This window comes from Lissotriton helveticus, chromosome 3_1 (genome assembly GCF_964261635.1).
Source record: "Lissotriton helveticus chromosome 3_1, aLisHel1.1, whole genome shotgun sequence".
In the NCBI taxonomy this organism is placed as follows: Eukaryota; Metazoa; Chordata; class Amphibia; order Caudata; family Salamandridae; genus Lissotriton; species Lissotriton helveticus.
Window position 1 is genome coordinate 2,085,969,107 of NC_136061.1, and position 22,086 is coordinate 2,085,991,192.

The 22,086-nt window shown below is 40.6% G+C and overlaps 1 protein-coding gene across 1 annotated transcript in view; it reads right to left on the minus strand.

Annotated features, from left to right (window-relative positions):
* The window catches only part of LOC144824120 (aminopeptidase N-like), a 241,364-nt gene that overhangs the window by 106,574 nt on the left and 112,704 nt on the right, over window positions 1–22,086 (minus strand). Inside the window, exons 7-11 of the mRNA XM_078683232.1 lie at window positions 14,641–14,784; window positions 13,477–13,542; window positions 11,455–11,520; window positions 5,176–5,351; window positions 4,566–4,642 (exon numbers count right to left, since the gene is read on the minus strand). Coding sequence (XP_078539358.1) covers window positions 4,566–4,642; window positions 5,176–5,351; window positions 11,455–11,520; window positions 13,477–13,542; window positions 14,641–14,784 — 529 coding nt within the window. The remainder of the gene's footprint in view (window positions 1–4,565; window positions 4,643–5,175; window positions 5,352–11,454; window positions 11,521–13,476; window positions 13,543–14,640; window positions 14,785–22,086) is intronic.

Consider the following 22,086-nt stretch of genomic DNA (forward strand, 5'->3'; position numbering starts at 1 on the left):
AAACATATATACACACACATACATATAGCATAACAAAATTTTAGAGAATAATTACTTCTTGTTTTCAAAGAAAGTGTACCAACAAATCAGGGGCATGGTTATGGGGGCCTGTTTCTCCCCCAGCTATGCTTGCTTGCACATGCGGCTGTGGGAGAAGCAGGTCCTCACGTCTACGTGGAAGGAGGCAAAAAGCAACCAGATAGTTTGTTGGTATTGGTACATAGATGATTTATTAATCATTTGGCAAGGAACAGAAAATGAGGCCTGTGAATATATTGAATTTTTGAACATCAACAATTTGAATTTGAAGTTTACAAGCCACATTAGCAAGACCTCTGTCTTTTTTCCTGATGTAGAAATATTCATCTCTGATAATCAGTTAAATACCAGACTGCACAGAAAAAATACAGCTGGCAACTCTGTACTTCACGCAGAGAGCCATCACCTGGCACACTTAATTCGCAGCATTCCCTATGGGGAGATGCTGCGAATTAGAAGGATATGTAGTCTGGATAATGAGTGTATCAAGGCCCAGAATGAATGTCATTCCAGATTTATTGCAAGGGGGTACAGTCCCACTGTAGTAGATAAAGCAATGATTAGAGCAAATGAACAAGGAAGAGCTCTAGCATTGGTGAGCAGGTGCACAAAGAGTAACACTCCTATTATTGAGCAGCCATTGAGACTCATTTTAACATATAGTAATCAACACCACACTATTAGAAAGATCATCAATTAAAATTGGGCTCTCATTAAGAATAACCCGGTGTTGGGAGAGAGACTTTCCCATTCTTCCAATCTAACCTTTAGAAAGGCTAGCTCCATGAACAACACACTGGTTTCCAGTAGTCCAGAGGTAGTTACACCCACCTCTTGGATCATGGGCAGCAAAGGGTTCATAAAATGTGCATCCTGCAAAGCGTGTAAACATGGGGTGAATAAGACAGAATTTTATACATCATTCAAATACAGGCCTATCAAGATCGATAAAAAACGGACCTGTAAGACGGAGTTTGCGGTGTATGTGCTGGAGTGTCCATGTGGCCTAAGGTACGTGGGAAGTACCAGGTTACCGGTTCACAAACGGATACTCCAGCACATACGCGCAATCAACAACGGAGATGAGACCTATCCCGTTGCCCGTCACTTTGATACAGTACATGCTAAAAAATCTAATAAATTACGCTACTGTGTGGCTGACTGTATCCCCCATTGAGACGTGGTGGTGGTCGAGACATGAAATTGAGGAAACTGGAAACAAAATACATTTTAGAAATGGATGCCAAGAGTCCAAATGGACTGACCTCTAGCGAAGATTTTTATACATACTTATGAAAAGTATAAGAAGTTTGTTTTTTAGATAATTATCTTCGTTTCATTTCTATTCTTTAGCGTCCTTGCTAGCTGCTGTAAATTCATATGTATATCATTTTTAATGCACATTTTGGTTTAGTGTAGGTACACACATAGCACATAGCACTTTAACCATGGACTGTGTTGTATAGTAAGTTGCCCACATGGGCTGTATTATGGTGCTCTCTTGTTGTTGTTGCTATTTGCATACAGTTGGAATTTAGACAATCTATTGCAATAATATGCTGCTTTATTGAATGAAATGTAATTGGGAATTTTTTTTACCCTAAATACTGATCGTCCTTTCCTTTCCAACAAATTGAATAAGTGGTAATTCTATTGACAATTGTATTTAGAAATAATTTTTAATCATTATTTTAGATACTGTACAGTGGTCTTATCCTTGAGTTCTTAATATAGATTTAAATTGAGTCATGTTTAAGGGATTTTAAATTGGCCTGTTAATTAATGGTCCAGTTTTTAGATTATATTTATTGGTATATTTATTGGTAAATTGTAAAATTGCACCTAGTTTATTTTATGCTATTTGCACATCAACAATATGTATTTGACATCGATTTGAGCAAAGTATTGAACGCAGTCTGTTATCTATGGTTATGCTTTTGTAAAGTTGCACTGTCACTTTAAAAGAGAGGCCTGTTCCATGTAGCGTGTCATGTGATCAAGGTCCCATGAGGACCGAAACGCGTAATGGCGGCGGTGCTGGGCAGACAATAAAACTATAATCAGCACAACTTTGGGTTCTCTTCGTCTCTTTTACGAGAATGGTGACAGGTGAAACAAGTACAAGGAATATATATATATATATATATACATATATATATATATATATATATATATACACACACACACACACACACACACACATAATTATAGGGGTAATATGGGAAGGGTGATAGCTCAACTCAAGAAATAATCACACTTGTCAGACCATCACCATGCAGCATAAGCACCCCTATTCATTATTAGCTCAAAGATGCCCCAGAAAAAAAACACAAATAATCACACACAAACATATATATATATATATATATATATATATATATATATATATATATATATATATATATATATATATATATATATATATATATATATATATATATATATATATATATATATATATATATATATATATATACACATATACTCATATACATATATGTGTATATATATATATATATATATATGCTCACACATACATACACTTATATATATACATATATATACACACACACACAACACATTCATAATCATATGGGGAGTATGGGAAGGGTGATTGCTCAACTCAAGGAATAATTACAACACTTGTCAGAATGACCCCTCAAAGTCAATTAAATTAGGCTGAGCTCTCAACCCTCTAGTACCCATGCCCAAGAGCACACACTCTTGACTTAGGGCAATGTATAATCTATGCGTACACAACTAAAATGTAGTAAAGTCAAATAAAAATCCCAAACTAAATTAGAAAAATAGGATACATTTTAATGAACAAAATGACACTAAACCAGCAAAAATCTAATCATGGGAATGGGAGAAAAATTCAATCATGGGATATGATTTGATGATATGATGGGATATGATTTGTTAAAATTTGTTAAGAAGAAATAGCACCAAAAAACAAATAGCTCCAATGATAGTCAGTGATTGCAGTAGAGCAGGGCCTAGATACAATTTGTGGCTGACCCCGTAGGAGCCCTTGACAGATACAAGAAGTGTATTGGTCCTGAACAAAAGTTTGGAAATGCAAATTCCAAATAGTTAACAAGTCCTAACTTTGACATTTTTGGGAGTTGAAAATCCTCTCTGTGTAGTTCAAAGCTATACCTGTAGTAGCTGGCATAGCACCATAGGTCGAATACTAGAAATAGGTTGGTCGAGCTAACACTCTGGAATCTTTTAGTTTTTGCAGAAAAATCTTCAAAGTTTCAGCACATAAAGAGACCTAGCAATTTTTTGGAGGTATAGAGACCTCCACAAAGGACATAGATGAAATTCAATCCACAGCCGTGGAACTGTCTGTTGGATACTTTTCATGCTGTGTACAGCTGAGGCTCTAGAACAGGTTTTTCAAAGTTTCTAAACTCACACAACCACAGGATTACACTTCTAAGACCCTAGGACCTCAGAGGATGGCACTTAGAGACTCTGTAGGTACAAAGAAGAGGCCAACAGCAAAGCCCATTACAAGTACAGTTACAACTGGTCAAATGGGTACATCTGGAAAAAGGCCTCTTGGAGTATGTTGTGTTCCGGGAGAAAACCAGGTGTTCAACCAACTGACCCTTGCAGTCCACTTCTTTGTCCTGGGTACAGGGAGGAGCTAGTCTGGTCCTTCAGGGCTTCTCTCATGTCACAAACAGCAGCTCCAGTCTTCTTCTGTTATGCCTCATGTCTAGAAAATTATCTGATAGGGTGCCTTGGCACAAGCTAGTGGGTGGAGAATGCTCCTACGCACTCCATAAACAATGGGCTAAAGGTTTTCTGGGGCAACTCTATCCTTTTTCAGTAATTCCTGTTTGTCTTACTGAAAACAGGCACAGAAAGCCACATTTCAGGTCATATTGAAGATGGTAAAAGACTTTGGCCACAATAAAATACACTTTGAAGCAGACCTTGTACCAATTCACAACACACTAGGGGAGAGAGGTCTGGGAGGACAAGTGTAGGATGTGACAGAACCAAGACAGAGGATAAACAAGACCTTCCACAGGTTAGGTACCATACAACATTAGGTCCTTCATCTTGAATTGGAAAGTGAAGACATGGCATGCAGATTGAAACAGTTCCATGAGCACCTTTTCGTACATCTCCTTTATGTCATAGTACCAAAGTGCTCAGATTACGTTAAAATATCTCACCTACATTGTTGCAGTGTTTGAGCTACCAAGTTCAATTGCATTACCAAATGTTGCCTAGTTATGTGTCATACAACACTCAAAAATGGGCGTAATAGCCCATATTTGTTACAAAATGGCACAAATAAAATGAGCAAATATCAACCCATGCATCTGTCTTGATTCTGGATCAATTTATAAATATTTATGTTAGTGGTAGTACTCATACAACTCTTCGAATGAGGCACAAACTTGTGTCTTGATATTGGTAAGATCATGTCTTGACAGAAGCCTGAAATTCTTCATATAACATCTTGAGTTGTACCAGGCCCCCCATAAAATAACATCAAATACCTGTGGTGCCCTGAAGCCAGTAAGGAGACTGCATAATTCCACTTTTCATTGATGTGATAGGGACAATCCAGGTGTAACTGCAAAAAGTAGATTGTGAGCTAATTAATGGATGTTCTAATTCTTGTACATCGTATACGTTCATTGGCAGGTGCTGCAAAACTTGTTTGCCTAATGTCCTTGCATTAGTTATCAATTCACCTTTCAAAGCAGGTACCATTTCAACTGTTCAATGGGCATTTGTTCTCACTCATTCACCACATACTAGTAAGATACATAGGGCCCATTGTGGGTACAGCAAGCAGCTGACCTACATTTCCTGCTCTCAAACATCTTTCCTCTAAAATCAAAGACACCCATGCACATTTTCTTGCTGCACATATTTGTTCTTTGTATTTTCATGAAATCAACAGTTGAACCCAGATGGGTACCTGACGATAACTAAGGTATATGACTTGTAACTTGTGTTATTGTTTTGACCGCTAGAGTAAAAAAAATATTTAGGCACTTTTTTAGCAATTTGCCTGGACTATAAATCTGAATGAACCACATGCCCATCAGCATTGTGGTGATTTTTCAAGTTGAAAAAAATCTTTTCATATTTTATATTTACTTAAACTCGGATGGACGGGTCACAATTGATTGAGGGTCCAGCAGGAAATGATTTTGGGTGATCCTTCCAGTAGTTGTGTTGACAGTAACGACAGGAAACCCCATTTGGAGGACCCATGTATTCATGATGTTTTTAATACTTGTGGGTAGCTTCACTGCTTCCTGGTTTTCAACAGCCTGTATATTGATATTAGAAAAAAATAACTGGAGATTTTATATTGTAATATTTGGTTTGATTGCTTACTGGTAAACGTCATGTTTTCAGATCAAACTCTTCCACATCACAGTAATATTCTCATTGAGGCATATCTACTCAACAACCATTCCTTTTTAAATCAATGACCCTCATAATGTTTCCACATAAGTAATCCTACCACTCCTCGATGCAGCACTCCGAATAAATTGAAGCTCATCCCAACAAATAGAGGAAGGATGAGCAGCATATAAAACACAAGTAAGAGAGACATCATACACATAGATCTGGAGCATTTTGTCAATAGTAAAAATAATTAGCTCTGCACCCAGAAAGTAAGCACGATAGACATCATCACACATCATCAACTTAGCGGAAATAAACATCAACAAAGACCCAGGCCTAGCAGCTGCCGTGCCTGAAAAAAGGACCTCTAATGTGAAAGATCTAAAGCTACAGGAATGCAATGAAAGACAGAAATAAGACATCCATAGGCAGTTAATTTTACTTCCCTTTAACGTGGGAAGAGAATGAAGAAACGCTATTGTAGGAGTTAAAACCAGTCCAATTTTGTTTAGATTTAGTCCTGAATGAGGCATCATGGGAATGTGCCATTAAAGCTTTTCACATGTCTTTATCAAATTGTCCTCAAAGATTCTGGATCACAGTGTCTTCTGCAGAGGAGATTCCCTGCTGTCACTGATGGAACAGCTCCCAATGCTGTTGCCTGATTTAATTGATTACAAAAGTAATGTTCTCTTTCTCCCTATACTCTGCCTCTTATTCCTTCCATTGCTGGTTCGAGTACACGGTAAATGGTGATCTATGTATCTTACCTATTTATATGTGCCTCATAATTATAAATTTTTTCATTTAGAACGAATGGCGAAACTGTGGCACATGAACAGAGACTGACCCATGATCGTTGTTTAGCTTTTCTCTCTAGGTCACTCCAAAAGAACCTTAGAAAAGCATGTACCTAGTTACTTCAGTTTGACACTAGGTTGGGGTCACAAATGTAGGGGAAGGTATAAAAATATGTGTACAGCATACATTACATTTTACAGGACACACACAGATTTTTCCCAGTAAAACTACAATTTCTTTGAAAATGGTCTCATAACCTGGGTGATGTAATATTTCCTTTGGTGTATTTCATCAATTCTATTTGCTTCTATTTTGGCTGATGAGCTACAGTTGAGTAACTGTATATGATCACTTTTGCATATTGTTTATATCTTTCAAAGGTCATTTTGGAATTTCGGTCACTGTTTTCAGCTTTTTAATGCTGAGGTGCATCTCAGTTATCTCCCCACAGAATGTGTCGGATCCAGTAAGTCTTCAAAGGAAAGATCTTCTTCTCTGACTTGAAAGTCACCGACACCAAGGGCCAGATGTAGGAGCCCTAATACCGGTCGGTAACGGCCGAATTCGGCCGTTACCGACCGTTATTTGGGTTTTCTGATGTAGGGGGCCTATATTTTACCGATTCTGTAAATTTATCGGTAAAATACCGAATCGGTATATTTACTGATTCAGTAAATCCATATGTAGATGACACTCCTGAGAGTGCCACAGGCCCTTAAGAGTCGGTATTTTACCACCCAATCCTATTGGGTGGTAAAATACCGAATTCAGGTGTGCATGCACATCTGTGCATGCACACCTGTGCAATGTGACACACAGACATGCCCTTAGGGCATGTATGTGTGCCACATGGCACACAAGCCTGTAGTTGGGGTGCTACAAGGTGTCAAAGTGACACCCCCTGCACCCTTGCAGGATTCGGTATTTACCGATTCTGCAAATACCGAATCTGTATTTCCCATTGATTCCTATGGGCTTCAAGGCCCATAGGAATCAATGTGAAATACAGATTCGGTATTTACAGAATCGGTAAATACCGACTCTTACAGATTCGGTAATTGAAATATGAAAATTACCTACATCTGCCTCCTTCCAATTTACCTACTCTTAAATACCGATTCGGTATGAGTCGGTATTTAAGAGTAGGTAAATCGGAATTACCTACATCTGGCCCCAAATGTAATATGCTACAGATTTGCACACTATTGACACACCTATAGCCATCTCTTTCAACAGTTAACAGATTAGGGATACTGACAGTCTAACTCTCCTATTTCTTTAGGGCAGAAAGCTGATTGTCAAAGTTGCCATTGGCTCGCTTTTTCTATGGGTCTTGACTGCTAATCGATTAGGGGATAGTGTGATATATGATTACAGATTCTCTTATGTTTCGACAATGACTTTGTTTTATTTAAAGATCTGTTTGCAATACAGGAAGGGTTGATGAAAATGTGGGGAGTCCGTTTCCTAGGGGCAGATCTGCGTAATTCCAGTTAAAAAGAGTGCATGTTTTAAGATATGGTACAGTGCAGCAAATTCACATTTTCTGCATGGTCCCCCTAGATGTTGTGCCTTATTCTGCACACTGTAATTAGGGATAGAGTGTGCATGAATTAGCCATAAAATTTTATTGACACAATTGGTTTCATCCAGTTTGATCCATTTAACTGCCTTCTAAGACCATTGCAGATGATGCTGAAAATTCACCTGTCGAATTTAAATGCCAGGTGGGCAGCAGTGTGTATTTACACCATCCGCATATATATAACACAAATATATGTCTAACCAGAACCCCACTGTGCTTTGCCTCAGATATAGATTAAAAGCACTACAATGACGCATACCAGGAAAAGTGCTTTTGGCATATTGAAAAATCCATACTTCATGGCAAAATAAAACTCAAAAAGCTATTTCACTGTGTAGGCTTTGCTGAGCTTTCCCTTGAACAGACCTTGATGGGTTTAAAATCTGTATTTCCTATCTCTGCTTATAAAAATGCAAGTAATATGCTTTAAAGTTCTTTTCTACTTTGTTTTTTTTATCAGATTTAGCTTTGAAAGTAACATTTTAATACCTTAGGTTGAAAAGTTATTTTGTAAACATGTGCATTAGGCTGTTTGAGCCATAACTTGCTTAAACTAATTTTTACCACTCGTCACACCTCCAGAGCTGGAATACCCATACTTGGCTGGGAGAGTCAACAACTCTTGGTCATGGGACGATAGGCTGCATCTGAGCCCAGGAAGAGCAAATGGGTGTTAACTGTTGACAATGTAGCAGACATTAGTCTCTGAGAGTTGAACACAACAGTTGGCGGAACAAAAAACTGTTTTAGCGCTACTTCTTTTGATCTGGAGATGCCAAGTAAAACTTATGTTCATTCCCAAGACTCTCCAAGACAGGCAGGCCCCAGCCAAAGTTAGGAATAAAAACAGTTTTTCCCCTCTGCAATGGGAGAAGTGCTCATCTGAATAGAGGAGCAGCTAAGGCGATGAAACCGTCCTACTTGGTGGCTGCTGGGTTCTACCACCTTGAAATAGGTTGCATTGTTAAATTTACAAACATGCTGCAACAAGAGGAGGAGAAACTCTGAGGAAATATGACTGGGTGTTAGGATTGCTCCAATAACTGGCTTATGCACTGGAGAAAGCTCACACCACAGCCACCACCTCCTCATACATTCTTGGGGAGAGGATGCAGTATTACTGCTAGAGCTTAGGTTCCCTGTGCCTAAAAAAATAAAAAAAGAATGTGATCTTTTGTAATGTAGCTGGTATCATGTAAAGATATAAAGTACTCTAATACTTTCGGGTTGAGTTCACACTGTATAAAACTGCAAAAAAAACTTCCAGGACCTGGGATGACTCTATATGAAGAAGATGGCCTGCCTGGAAGAACAGAACTCCCCAAAGGACTGAACTACTCTTAAATTCCACTGCCAGACAGTATCTGCAACTGGTCTCCAAGGATCAAGTGGTATGCCTCCTGTTTGCATGATTCAGGGATACTAAAAGCAGAAAGACTCCTGACTATAAAATGACCCACCTGACCACACAGGGCTGGCTCCTGCTGGAAACCTTGATTGAAAGAGAACGGATGTCTAGAGACCTGCCGCTGTAAAGCATGGGCTTCAGGATTGATGAGAAGAACCTTTCCAAGAAATCTGAACAAGTTGGAATTTAGGGCTGATTTGGAGTTTGTTAAATGAGTTAGATGTCCACCTTATTACAAATGCCAAAGGATCTAATGCACTTGTTTGAAGGCGGACAGGATAGTGGTCATGTTTGTGATGGTATAACCTGTCTGATAGACCCTAAATCAGGCCTGATTCTTTTTTTCCAACGTGCTGAGGCTTACTCAGGCAGTTGCACCCAAAGTGGGCAAAAACACAGGTGTGTGCTGCTCATGGCTTTGAATCACACTGAAAACTGCTTCAGAGGGATCTCAAGGCAAAGGTATACAGCCGTGTGGAGGACTGCCTGCCTACAGTTGCCATTCTTGTCCTGATTATTTCAACTTCGAAAAAACTGACTAAGTCAGAAGGTACAAAATGTACCTCCAGACTTTGTCTGCTTGTAGAATGTGGCACTAAAACGAAAAGGCTTCAGCAGGAGCTTGACAATGATGTATTCAATTTTGAGGGACCCTGGCTAGCCTCAGCCTTGGATTATGCCATGCTGGACGATTTTGACTTGGGGTTCAGAGACTAGGTCCTAAGGTAAAAACTTTGACAAAGTCGACCCATTTGATGTAACCGACCTCTGCTCCATCGTGATTAGCCTCAACTCATGCCCTAGTCCAAGTCTATCACAAAGAGTAACTTGTGATAACTTTTGAATGCCGCTTTACTTTATATTGGCATCGTTTGCTCTAAAAACTCAAAAAATGCATATCTCGGTTTCTTCTTAACATATATTAATAATCTTGTGGTCTTTTTTTCTCCTTTTTTTACATATTTTGTTTTTGTGTTCTTTACTTTGAAATTGTTGGTGCGGCTGGAACTTAACACACTGGGGATTGCCTGCCACTTATGCTATCAGAGGTTGATCAGAGATTCTCTCTAAACTTTGTGGTGAGCCACTCAGAGTGAGTTTATTGAGCTGGTAGGGGTACCTCCACCCAGATTGATAACCACCTTTCTAGCATACAGTAAGCTTAGATTATTATTGATTTCAGTAGTTTAAAGTGGACTAAAACTACTCTTTTGGAGCACACTTTGAAGAATTGTGGTCTTATTTAGAACCGGTAAACCTGGATAAGTATCCAAGCTGGAATTTTCCTTAAGAAATTATCTTTACAGTGGAGAAACTGACATTAATGGATTCTCCTCAGAATGTACCACTTACTCCCGAATCATAAGATTTTTGATTACTCCCCTCCGTCCTCTCCCCATTTCTTAATCATGCCCGAAATCCTTTGGCAATTAAGTCAGTTCGTGGGTTACCTACACAGAAGCTTAATGGCTGTCAGGGTCATCAAGGTATTTGAAGTTACTCTTTTAGGGATTAGCAAGGAGATCGAAATGAGAAACTGGCACGTTTCTTCCGAGTTCCAAATTTTTACATTTTCACAAATTAATCAGCATTTATCAATCTGTATGATCTAAAACTATTTTCACTTCCCAGAATAAACACACTTCTATGTTGAAATATGTATATTTAAAAAAGTGCCAAAATAGCTTTTCTCTTTGCACTGATAGCCAATCGTTGGTTGAGAATACACCATGTAATGAGGGAATACACTCTCCTTTCAGCCTAGGGGTTCATTCTTTCTTCTGCAAGATCAACCAATTTTCATTCACGATCAGATTACCCTCCTGATTGCTACCTGCTACAGAAAAGGACACTCTTTTCTTTGGTTTAGATTTGCAGCAGCCAGCAGGTATTTTAAAAACAAAACCGGGCTTATTGTTTCTCATAAACACTTTAGGGGATTGATTCTGATGTGATTGGAAACAACAGGGAACACCATGCATTCGAATCTTGGTATGGGTGGCAAGCAGCTGCCATGAAACGTATTTACTGTGGCCAGACAGTGTGTCATATCATATCCTCTAGAATGCATGTGGCTTAATTTAATGTCAGCAACCACATATTGGAACACCACACCCACCTCAAGAAGGCATGTTCTAAAGCTACACTGGTCCAGCTCATTCAATAACTAGAGAGAATGTGTGGGCTCCAAAGCTACCCATTCTGATGCCAAAGATGTAGCACGTACCTTTTGCAAGTGGAACCACAGATCATCATAAACCGTGTTGCTATATTTGAATGCCTGGAGATATGACTGTGAAAAAAATGAATATATTAATATAAAGAGTTTTATTAATTCGCCACACTGAACAGGAACACACAAAGTAAAAGTTGGCACAGGGTAATGACACTATGGTCAGCTACATCACTAAAGATTTGGTGATTCATAACTGCCCATTCGTCTTACAAATGCCACATAGATTTTTTAAATGGAAATATACAGTCACGTCAGGTCATTATTGGGCAAATGCTACACTACTCACTCGTAAGTCTTTAGTTCGATTACTATTATCAATAGAATTGTAGTTAGACAGGTACGACAAATGGAGATGTTCACTACAGTGCCATGTAACATCATAGATGAGAGCAAATCTCTAATTGTCTGTGGTGTCTCTTACAACCCAGAGATTGATAACCAGCACCGGGTCCTCTGCTATGGTGGAGGAGGGTCGACCCATCTGCCAGCAGCTGGAAAAATAAAATGATGATAAACTCTTGCCTATTATCATTTTATTTTTCTCTACGAGCCCAGGTTTTGAGTCACCCTCGGTGCAAGGGTTGTGACAGGCTAAAGGGGGAGTTTTGGGCACTTCCTTCACTGCGCATGTGTGTTGCTGGCCAACCTCAAATGCGCAGTGAAGATCTCGCCAACTCCAGCTGCATTGCTGGGCAGGAGGGAGCAGGCACAGGCTCTCAGTCAGTGTGGGAGTACTATCCATTGGCTCTCAGGCCAATCCGGACGATGCTTTCAGCAGCATGAAACCAACATCATGATTGGCCACAGTGCACCCTGAGAACGTGTGCTCTGAGAAGAGAGGAGCGAGATGCGACAAACAGGTAAGTGCTTTTTTTCATTAGTCTGCTGCCCCACCTAGCCCCCGCTCTGCCACTCTGTCTGCTCGCCGGCCCCTACTGTTGAAAACTCTGGGACTTAGCGAATTATCAAAGTAATGTGACTTGCAACTTTGTGTATTTCTTTTATAAACTTTGTTGGCCATCAGATGCACAAAGCTTGCCACATACATATTTAAAAAAGGCATCTTCCGCTGGCATCCGTGGCTGTGGGAAACTGTTCCTTCTGTTGAGACGGACTGCAAGGAGTTATAGTTGGACTAACACTATCTGACAGATGCTACCGTTGGATCGCCACCATGCCAAATTCCCTGCCTCTCTGCCCCTTGTACAGTCCCCAGCTGATTAGACCCACTGCCTCCCCCACTGTCTCCAATCCCATCCCACCTACCTGTACCATTATACAAACATATTCCGTTGTGCCTCTGACCCTGTGGTACTCTAGTGTCCCTCCATATTTTTATAGCCTCGGGATGTCTTCCCTGTGTGACAGTGACATCCTGTACCTTGAAAACATTCAAATATTGCGCATGTGTGGAGAATATGTTCCTTGGCAAACTCTAGGCATAGTTTCACTTCTTAATTCAATGTCACTGGTGAATTCTTCACCTCTCCTCCAAAGACTGATAACCTTGTAAAATGTCATGTGTTGGATGTCCCAACTTGAACCTTCCACCCAGACCGTGGGCCAGCGGTAAAAAGGGCATACCCCCTCAGGAATTACCTCTATTATTATCTTGATAGAAATTTAGAAACAAAATAACTTACTTCCTTCTCCCTTTCTCTACCTCCCTGAAGTGTTCCTTCTCCTTCCCATAAACACTAGGACAACACATGCCGCCCCCACTTCCTCCTCAACCCCATTCTGACTTGGCAGGTTGCAGTGTCCTCCTTTCCTAATATTCCTAAATACTCCTCATGCCCATGATGACTGGTTGTGGTGGTTGCACCACATTTACCCTTCCGTAGCTATCTACTGCTTCCCATGCTGTGATGACATAAAATGAGTGAAACATGAATGCAATGGACTAGTTAAAGCTAATGACTTAACATTGACGTCCTATACAAATATCTTCTTGTACTCAGAATTGGAAAAGTACTGTTTTCTGTTGGTGACAAGAGTTTGTTACATACTTACAATTACCCCCTCCACAAATAGAGGTTCTGTTAAAAATTCTGAAAGCATCCGAATCACTGACGCTCCCTGGCAACACACAAGAACATAACAACAAATCAAATAGTGAAAAAGTGAGTTGAACACAAGATACAGATCAACAATTATCATTACTGATCAGGTAATCACATTTTAAGCAAATAAGAAAGCAAGATCCCTACGGGGGCTCTTCGATGGCAGAAACATCACACCAGGAGAGCAGGTAGACAATGAATGGCACATGTGTGTTATGACAGATTGATATGTCATGTTGTAAGTTATTCTTTGAGTTTTCTTTTGTGTTGAAATTGCCCATCAGCACCAAGGCAAGCATGTTTGTGAATGTAAGTGAACCAATATCTTTTTAGGTAGAGCATTCGAGACCTCTTGTATATACTTTTAGTATATACTTATATGTGTATGTACTTTGTGGGCTCTGGAGATCAGCCCTAGGACTTGGAGACTTTTTTTCTGTTTAACTGCCTTTATTTAACTCTCTTGATAGAAAACGACCTGTGGAGGCCAGTAAAATACCAGAATAGCTTTCTGCTTAGGGATTCTCTTTTTTAAATTATTCTGGCAACTGCCTCTAATTAACTTTCTTGATAGAAACCAGCAGAGGTCAGTAAAATACCAGAATCAATTTAGCATTCTCTAGATTCCAGTCAATAGGAATTGTCTTCCACAAGCACCCGTAGACAATAATATGTTTTTCTAATCTTGTATTTACAGTGATATGACCACCGAAGGCCCTGATTTTATTTTAAAAACAGAGCTTTGGTCTATACCATTTCTAGCTGAAAGGCAATATTTCTTTCCATGTGTTCCCATACCTGGCGTGTCACGCAGTTTGGTGCTTACTTTCTCTCCATGTTAAAGAACAGTAGATGTTTCAGCATCCAGGTTAATGTGCTGCATAACTAAATATATATAAGGTCCAAATGTTGATTTGGTGTCAATACTCAACAACAAAACTTTACAAAATGTGATTCATTTATTTGTATACGTCACACTGGGGGTATCTAGTTTAAGGCAACCTTCCTCAAATTGTGAAAACTCTCAATGGCGATAGAAACTCGAATTATAGGTACTGAATCGTGTAAAATAGAAAATATTGTTTATAGACCAAGAGTATTAGGAAGGCATTACCTTGCTATAGGTGATGGAGTCAAAGAATTGACTGATCTCATCTGGGGTGTTAACCTCATCTTCTCTTGATGAAAGGGGGTGGGAGGAAGCCAATGCATCAATGTCCATAACCACATAGACATCATTAAGCACAATGAGATCTTTCTGCAGAAAGTTAGGAAAAATGAATGAATGCAAGTAGCTTTGCAGAATTTCTAGACATGAAACACATTTTTCTGTTCAATATGCACAGACAAATATTCCTACATTTTGTCTGTGTAATACTACTATTCAATGCAAAGTGTAATATCTTCCTTGACACCAACAGTAAGTCCTAATGATTTATTATTCCATTTGTAAAAAGTGGTTGCAATTCGTGCAACAACTTTTTTCGAATGGAATAGCATTTTGTACTAAAAAGTCAGTTCACAAAAAGGGACCTTCAGCTGGCATCTTGGCTGTGGGAAACTGTTCATTCTGTTGGGAGGGGTTGCGAGGGGTAGCAGTTGGAATAACACTACTTAACAACTGCTACTATCAGACCTCCGCTCTGACATATCGCCTGACTCTCTACCCCTCATACTGTCGCCAGCTACTTTAGCCCACTACGTCACACGGAATCACAGAACAACCTGCCTAATTAATATTTATTAGACAAGTCGCAATTTGTGAACCACTGTGATTGGCTGCAGTTACATGGATGGTGTCCTTCAAGGGACCTTTTTCACAATTCCTAAGGAATCTTAACAGATACTCCCTAATAGGGAAAATGTTCTTGTCCAAGATGGGATCACAGAATACCACCTCCATAATGCTAAATGACAACCACTGAGTACCCTTACTCCTGAATAAGAATTCAGGTTACTTATTACTGACCTCGGTTCCAAAATCCCTACTGGGTTTTTAGTGAGCCTCACACACCCTATTGGTGTCATGCTTCATCATCTGCTCTCATTCTGGTCAATAACAACCCCACAGGGTCTCAACCGTATTTCATGGTGCGCTTAATATATTTCTTCCAACGGGTTCTAGATACTAGAAGATAAAATTACCTAGGATGCACCCCAGTAACCCTTAATTATAAGTTGTCCTTAGTCTGGTTAAAAACCTGTGTGGGTAGTAGCTTGGGTACAATATCCTTATATCCTAGTTAGTCATAGAGTTTGCAATCACAAAAAGGTTTTGTACATCAGTCCCATATTGATTTATTTTTGCAACTGTTACTTCACATGTGGAGACCGGTCAAACAAAATATGCATTAAAAATAAACTTTCTGTCAGGTTATTTATAGCATATATATTGATTGATATTTTCATCAGAAAAGGAGACACAAAACTAAGGGCCTTATTACGATGTCAGTCGGAAAACAGTGCGATCAACTCCCTGTCAGAATCGGTTATGAAGGACTCACGTTTGGCGAGTCTGACTGACCGATTACGATGGTTCCGAACATCATTCGGAAAGGCTCTCATTGACTTCAATGGGAGTCTGTGTTCTGACTAACAACACTGGCACCCATTGAAAAAAGGGGTGGTTGTGGAAAACCTTGCACCCAGTGGTAGGCACCCTATGCTACCTGCCACACTGTGCATGGTTTTAAAGAGGGGTCCCTTGCGGACCCCCATGGGCCCCAACCAGAGGCCTCAGGGTGAAAGGGGGTCTTTTAGGGGCCCCAAAAGTCAGTTTCCGACAGCCATTCCATGTCGGACAGACCGATTCGGAAAGGCTGTCCAAATCCGACATTGTAATACATCGGTTGGAAACGGGATTCGTAGAGTTGTATGATTCGGCTCTGACTGACTCGGAGGCTCCGAACGACTCGGAGGCTCTGAATGCCGGTTGGAACCGATTCGGAATGACTGAAATGTTACCTTTCCATCGTAATCGGTCGGTCAGAAATGTTTCAGAGTCGGTCGGAAACATAGGTTCTGATACGGTTTAGGAAAATCCAAATGCCGCTCGGAGCCTTTCTGATCGATATAGTATTGAGGCCCTTTGTACTGAAGATTTTAGTGTATTGTATGCATTAATAGCCAATGGAAGAGATTACAGTGCCATCTCTTTAAAGGATTCATAGCAGGAATGAGTTTACCCTGGATAGTTTATAGTTATTTATTTCAACTTGTAATATTCATGTACATGCAGGGTTCAAAGGACATAGACCAGAAAGCCCAAAGTTTGCAGGCAATCACATTACAGGTATAGCTCCAAAGTTTAATCTAACAAGATTGTCTTAAATTTCATTTAGAAACAGTTTGAAGTTGAAGTTGGGGGAATTTATAGAGCGGTCGTACACCAAAAAGGTTTCATGGCACTAATCAGACCGGTAGCAGACCAGGGCAATAATTTAGACCTCAAAAGCTTTAGTAAAAAGCCAGATCTTCTGATTTTTACGAAACTCCAGATAAGATTGAGAGAACCGGAGATAGTCAGGAAGAGAGTTTCAAAATCGAGGGGCCTGGAAAGAAAATCTCAGCCCCCCATGTTTCTTCTTGACAAACCGTGGAACAACCAAAAGGTTCTTGGAGGAGGAGCGTAAGTTTCTGGAGGGAGTGTAGGTTCTAAGCCTGGAAGCTACATAGGACTAGTGATTTAAAAATAAGACAACCCAGTTTAAATAAGCATCGATGGGAGACCGGTAACCAGTGCAGTTGCCTCAAAAGTGGTAGAGCATGGTGGTATCTAGACCAACTAAAAATCAGTCTAGATGCCTGATTCTGTAAAAGATGTAATCGGCGTAGTGGAGAACCGGGCCTTAGGGGCCGAGCGGCGCAGGGCACGCCTAATATCTCCGGGTTCACCTGCCTTGTCAGACAGAGACATGAGACACTCTGTTAGGCATAGAAAATCAGGTTTCTTAGCTGTAGCTAAGCACAGTTATCCAAAAAGTACAAAAAGTATATTCTTATGAGACTGCCACTTAATTCCGTGGTGCACAATCTTTTATAGCACATATATTTACAATGTCTACTCCCAAAACATACAAAACTGACAAATAGGAAAAGTTTGAAAACAAGCTATCAAGTATCTTGAATACGCCCTTCTTTCAGACCCCGTGTTCTCCCCTCCCCTCAAGTTAATCAATGCTAGTGCATGTAATCCAATTTCCAGGTGGCAGGACGTATTTGCGTGCCTCAAAGGATAGTTGTGTAATAGGAGAATACAAGGAGAGAATAGCGAAGGCCAGTCAAATAAGATAAAGTAAAGGAAGAATGGTGGGGCCCAAACAGTCAACTAAGACAAGGATCAATCAGTCTAGACATGGATTAACAAACTCGGCCAGACCCTGACACCGGTTTCATAAACAAGGACAAAGGGTTACTTTTTAACAGAAGAGACGCATAGCAGCTGGAAAAGTAAAAACTACTGCGTTCGCCGTGCTGCCTGAGTAAAGGCAACACAAAATGGCGACGGTCACAAAATGGTGGCTAAATACGAAGCGAAGTCGAAAATCACAGAACCTCAGACCTCCTTTTGTCATTACTCAGGCAAAACACAAAGGACTCAAGTTAATCTGAGTCAATGTCAATGGTCATGAGGTCATTGAGCTGTTGCTGCAACATCATTTTAATGTTCTCCGTTTTCTGTTACACAGGCTTTGGGACATACAAGGTGGCACAAAGACCACAGATGGCGGGCCACACTGCAAACAAAGACAGCAAGAGAAAATGATGGCTAAAATCATGCCAAGGAAAGTGAACACTTTCCATCCCCATGTGGACAGTAGTCCCCAAAACCATCCCATCACAGACCAATTTCCTGATGAATAGACTCGGAAATCACGTGTAACTTAGAAATGGCTTGGTATACTGTAGGGGCATTATCAGGAATGTAAATGCAGCAACTAGACCCCATCAATTTACAGACTCCTCCTCTATCTGCAAGGACAATGTCTAAAACCATTCGGTTTTGCAAAGTCATAAGACGATCCACCTGAAGTTCGGCTGTCAGATTACTCAAGGCTCCGGAAGTCACATTTATCGTAGCCTCAACAACACGAACTAGCTGTCTGATGTTTCTGCTATTGACCATTGGGCCCCAAAAGGGAAGAAACCCTTTGATAAAGTCTCCTCCCTCTTGTCCAGCTGTGTCTCCAGAATCAATAACCCCTCTGCCATACCTTTTTCTGGGATGACCTGAAGGAGCAGTGTATGTCGGGGGAAGAAGGAAAGCCACATAACATGTTCCTGAAAAATAGGTGGGAAGCCATGTTTGGGCTCTATCATGACAAACAAAATATGTACCTTGAGATGGTACCAACGGTGAAGAAATCAAGGGTGAATAGATGTATGTATGGGAGCAAACACTCTTTTCCTGTTTATTCTTATTATTCTGACCATTTATCTGCAGACATAAGTTACCTTTATGAGGTACGGTCCAAATTGGTAAAGATCTTCTTTGTCTAGCCTTATCAGTGAGGCTAGTAACGTAACGAGTCACATTCCAACCATCATATGCTCGTTTCTCATCAACGGGAATCTTACCAATGTCGGCAATTTTAGCCATAGTCACTATTCCCTTTATCAAAGGACTATGACTAAAATCTGCTCCACCAGCATATGAACGACCAGGAGGATATCGAAGTTGATTCTGGTTTGCATTAGAAAACATAGCCAAATAAGCCCAAGCGGAACCTTCATAAGAAAACGGGAGGACTAAATATGGCATCCCCTTCTCAGCGTTATGGGTCATAAGCCCACAAACCCAACAGTCAGTAGTGTTGACTACCAGTTGATGCTGATGTAACAACTGGATAAATGAATTGTTGAAGTATTCTGTTCTCCTAATTTGCTCATGATCTGGGAGTGTATAGAACTTATGCGGAGAAGTAGTAGTAGAAAAAGGCAAAGAAACAGAAGTTGGAACAGGTGCTTGCTGCATAGTGTGTACAATCCAACCCACACAAGCTAATAAAATACATGAACATACTAAAATACACAATGCTACGCAACATCTTCTTATACTTAATTTTCATTGCAACTTTCTTATCATTCCCTTCCACTTTATTATCCATTCTCTAAAGCGTTGCTCACGGTAATCTTCCTGGATCACTTGGTTGTAGTTATTAGCCGTCCTATGACACTGCAAGTCCTGCTGACCTAGGTCACTACTCAGGTCACAGCCTAAGACTCATACCGTGACCCTGCAACTTGATGGATAGCGAAAAGGAAATGTCTTTCAAAAAAAAGTATAACCAAAAGGAAAAAAAAGTTCAATTGTCTTTAGTCAATCTAGGTCTGAGGTTGTACCGTGTCTTGCCAGGTATCGTTTGGTCTCGAAACAAAGTCTCTGGGTCCGTTGTATTCAATCGCAAAGGTGTTGGTACAGCTTCTTGCAACACGTCATCATCTTCTTTCTCAGAACTTATCCAGTCCAGGCGTGCACTACTGAAAGGTACAAATCGGGGCACTTTTTCACTTTCACTGTCACTTACGCCTTCTCGGACCCACTGGTCGTAAGGTAAAGGCAAAGGTACCCTCTTACAGTGCACACCGTGGACCCAAATTTTCTTCCCGACGACCTTCACTGCTGTACGTGTGACGAGAAGGACCTGTCGCGGCGGCCCCCAACGAGGTTCCAGATTCTTTTTCCTCTGGAAATTTTTTAGACAGACAAAATCTCCGGGCTGAATGGAATAGCCTGGATCTGAGGAAGCCTCCAGCAAAGCGTTTTGAACCTGTTGATGAATAACACGTAATTTAGTGGTGAGGTCATACAAGTAATCAACCAACAATGGGTATGGAATATCAGAATACTTTTTATGTCGAGGGACTCCCCAGACATTGGCTGGATGCCCAAAAACGACCTCATAAGGGCTAAGTCCTAAACGGGAATGTACAATTGTTCTCGTAGAGAGAAGTGCCAAAGGTAAAGCGTCGGGCCAAGCAAGAACTGTGCTGGCCTGAATCTTTGCTAATGTGAGCTTGAGAGTGCCATTATAGCACTCTACCAAACCCGCTGACTGAGGGTGGTTTGCCGCATGAAATTTCTGCCTAATACCAAGACCCGCACACACCTTCTGCATAATTTGACCTACAAATTCACTTCCATTGTCACTCCAGACAATGCCGGCAAACCAAACCTCGGGAAGAATTCCTTTAAGAGGACTTTGGCAGTGGACAAAGCAGTATTATCCTTTAGGGTGTAGGCCTCTATCCAGCTGGAAAAGGCACACACCACCACCAGAACATACTTGAGGTTATTGGAACGCTCCATATGAATGTAATCAATTTTTAATACCTCAAAAGGATACGTAGGGGGAGCAAAATGACCTGCCGGAGTTGGGGTTCCCTTTCCTGGATTATGCATCAAAAAAATAATACAATGCTTTACCACATTTTCCGCACATTCTGCCATACTGGAGCCAGAAGCTTACATATTCCTTTCGCACTGATATGAGCTGGACCATGCGCCATAGTAACTACAGGCAGTACATAGGCATCTGGTAACAACCAACGTTGATGTTCTGACAATTTCGTCCAACATCCTGTCGCGTCCAACATTCCCGTACTTTCTCTCCACTTACTCAATTCCTTCTCAGTTGCTTCCTCTTGGATCATTTTCACACTTTCTAATGTGTCCTCACACATACCTACTTCTCTGACCCATCTTGCAGGACCTGCAACATACATATGACTCTTAACATCTTTCGCTGTTTCTTTTGCTACTTCGTCTGCCAAAGCATTCCCACATCCCACATCATCAGTAATTCTTTTGTGTGCACTGCACTTCACAATCGCTATCTGAATAGGCAAGACAAGTGATTTAAGAAGGTCAGTTACCAACTGACTATGCTGTATTTTAGTCCCATGGGAAGTAAAGAATCCTCTTTCTTTCCACAAACGACCAAAGCTATGAGCCACGCCAAAGGCGTATTGACTATCGGTGTAAACAGTCACTCTGTTTCCTTTTGCCAACAAACATGCTCTCGTCAGTGCAATCAATTCAGCTGCTTGTGCTAAATTCTGTGTAATGCGCGCAGTTTCCACTACTGTATACAAAGTGGTAACAGCATAAGCTGCAGTCGTCTTGCCATTAGGAAGCTTGAAACAAGACCCATCCACCCATAGGATCCCATCCGGGTCCACGAGTGGTGTATCTTTTAGATCTATTCTGCGTTTAGTTTCCTCCTCTGTACGAAGAAAACAATCATGCTGTTCTTGTATATCTTTCTCTTCTGGAATAGGTAACAATGTTGCTGGATTTAAAACATTGCATCGCTTGATATGTATGTGACTAGCTAAAAGCGTCAACTCATACCCAGACAAGCGAGCACTTGTGAGATGTTGCGTTTTCGTTCTGTTCAAGAGAGTGTCCACTGCATGTGGTACCATAACGACAAGAGTGTGATCCAATACCAATCCAGCAGATTGACGAATGGAGATCGCTGCTGCTGCTGTTGCTCTGAGACAACTAGGCAATGCCTTGGCTACTGGATCCAATGTAGCCGAAAAATAGGCACATGGC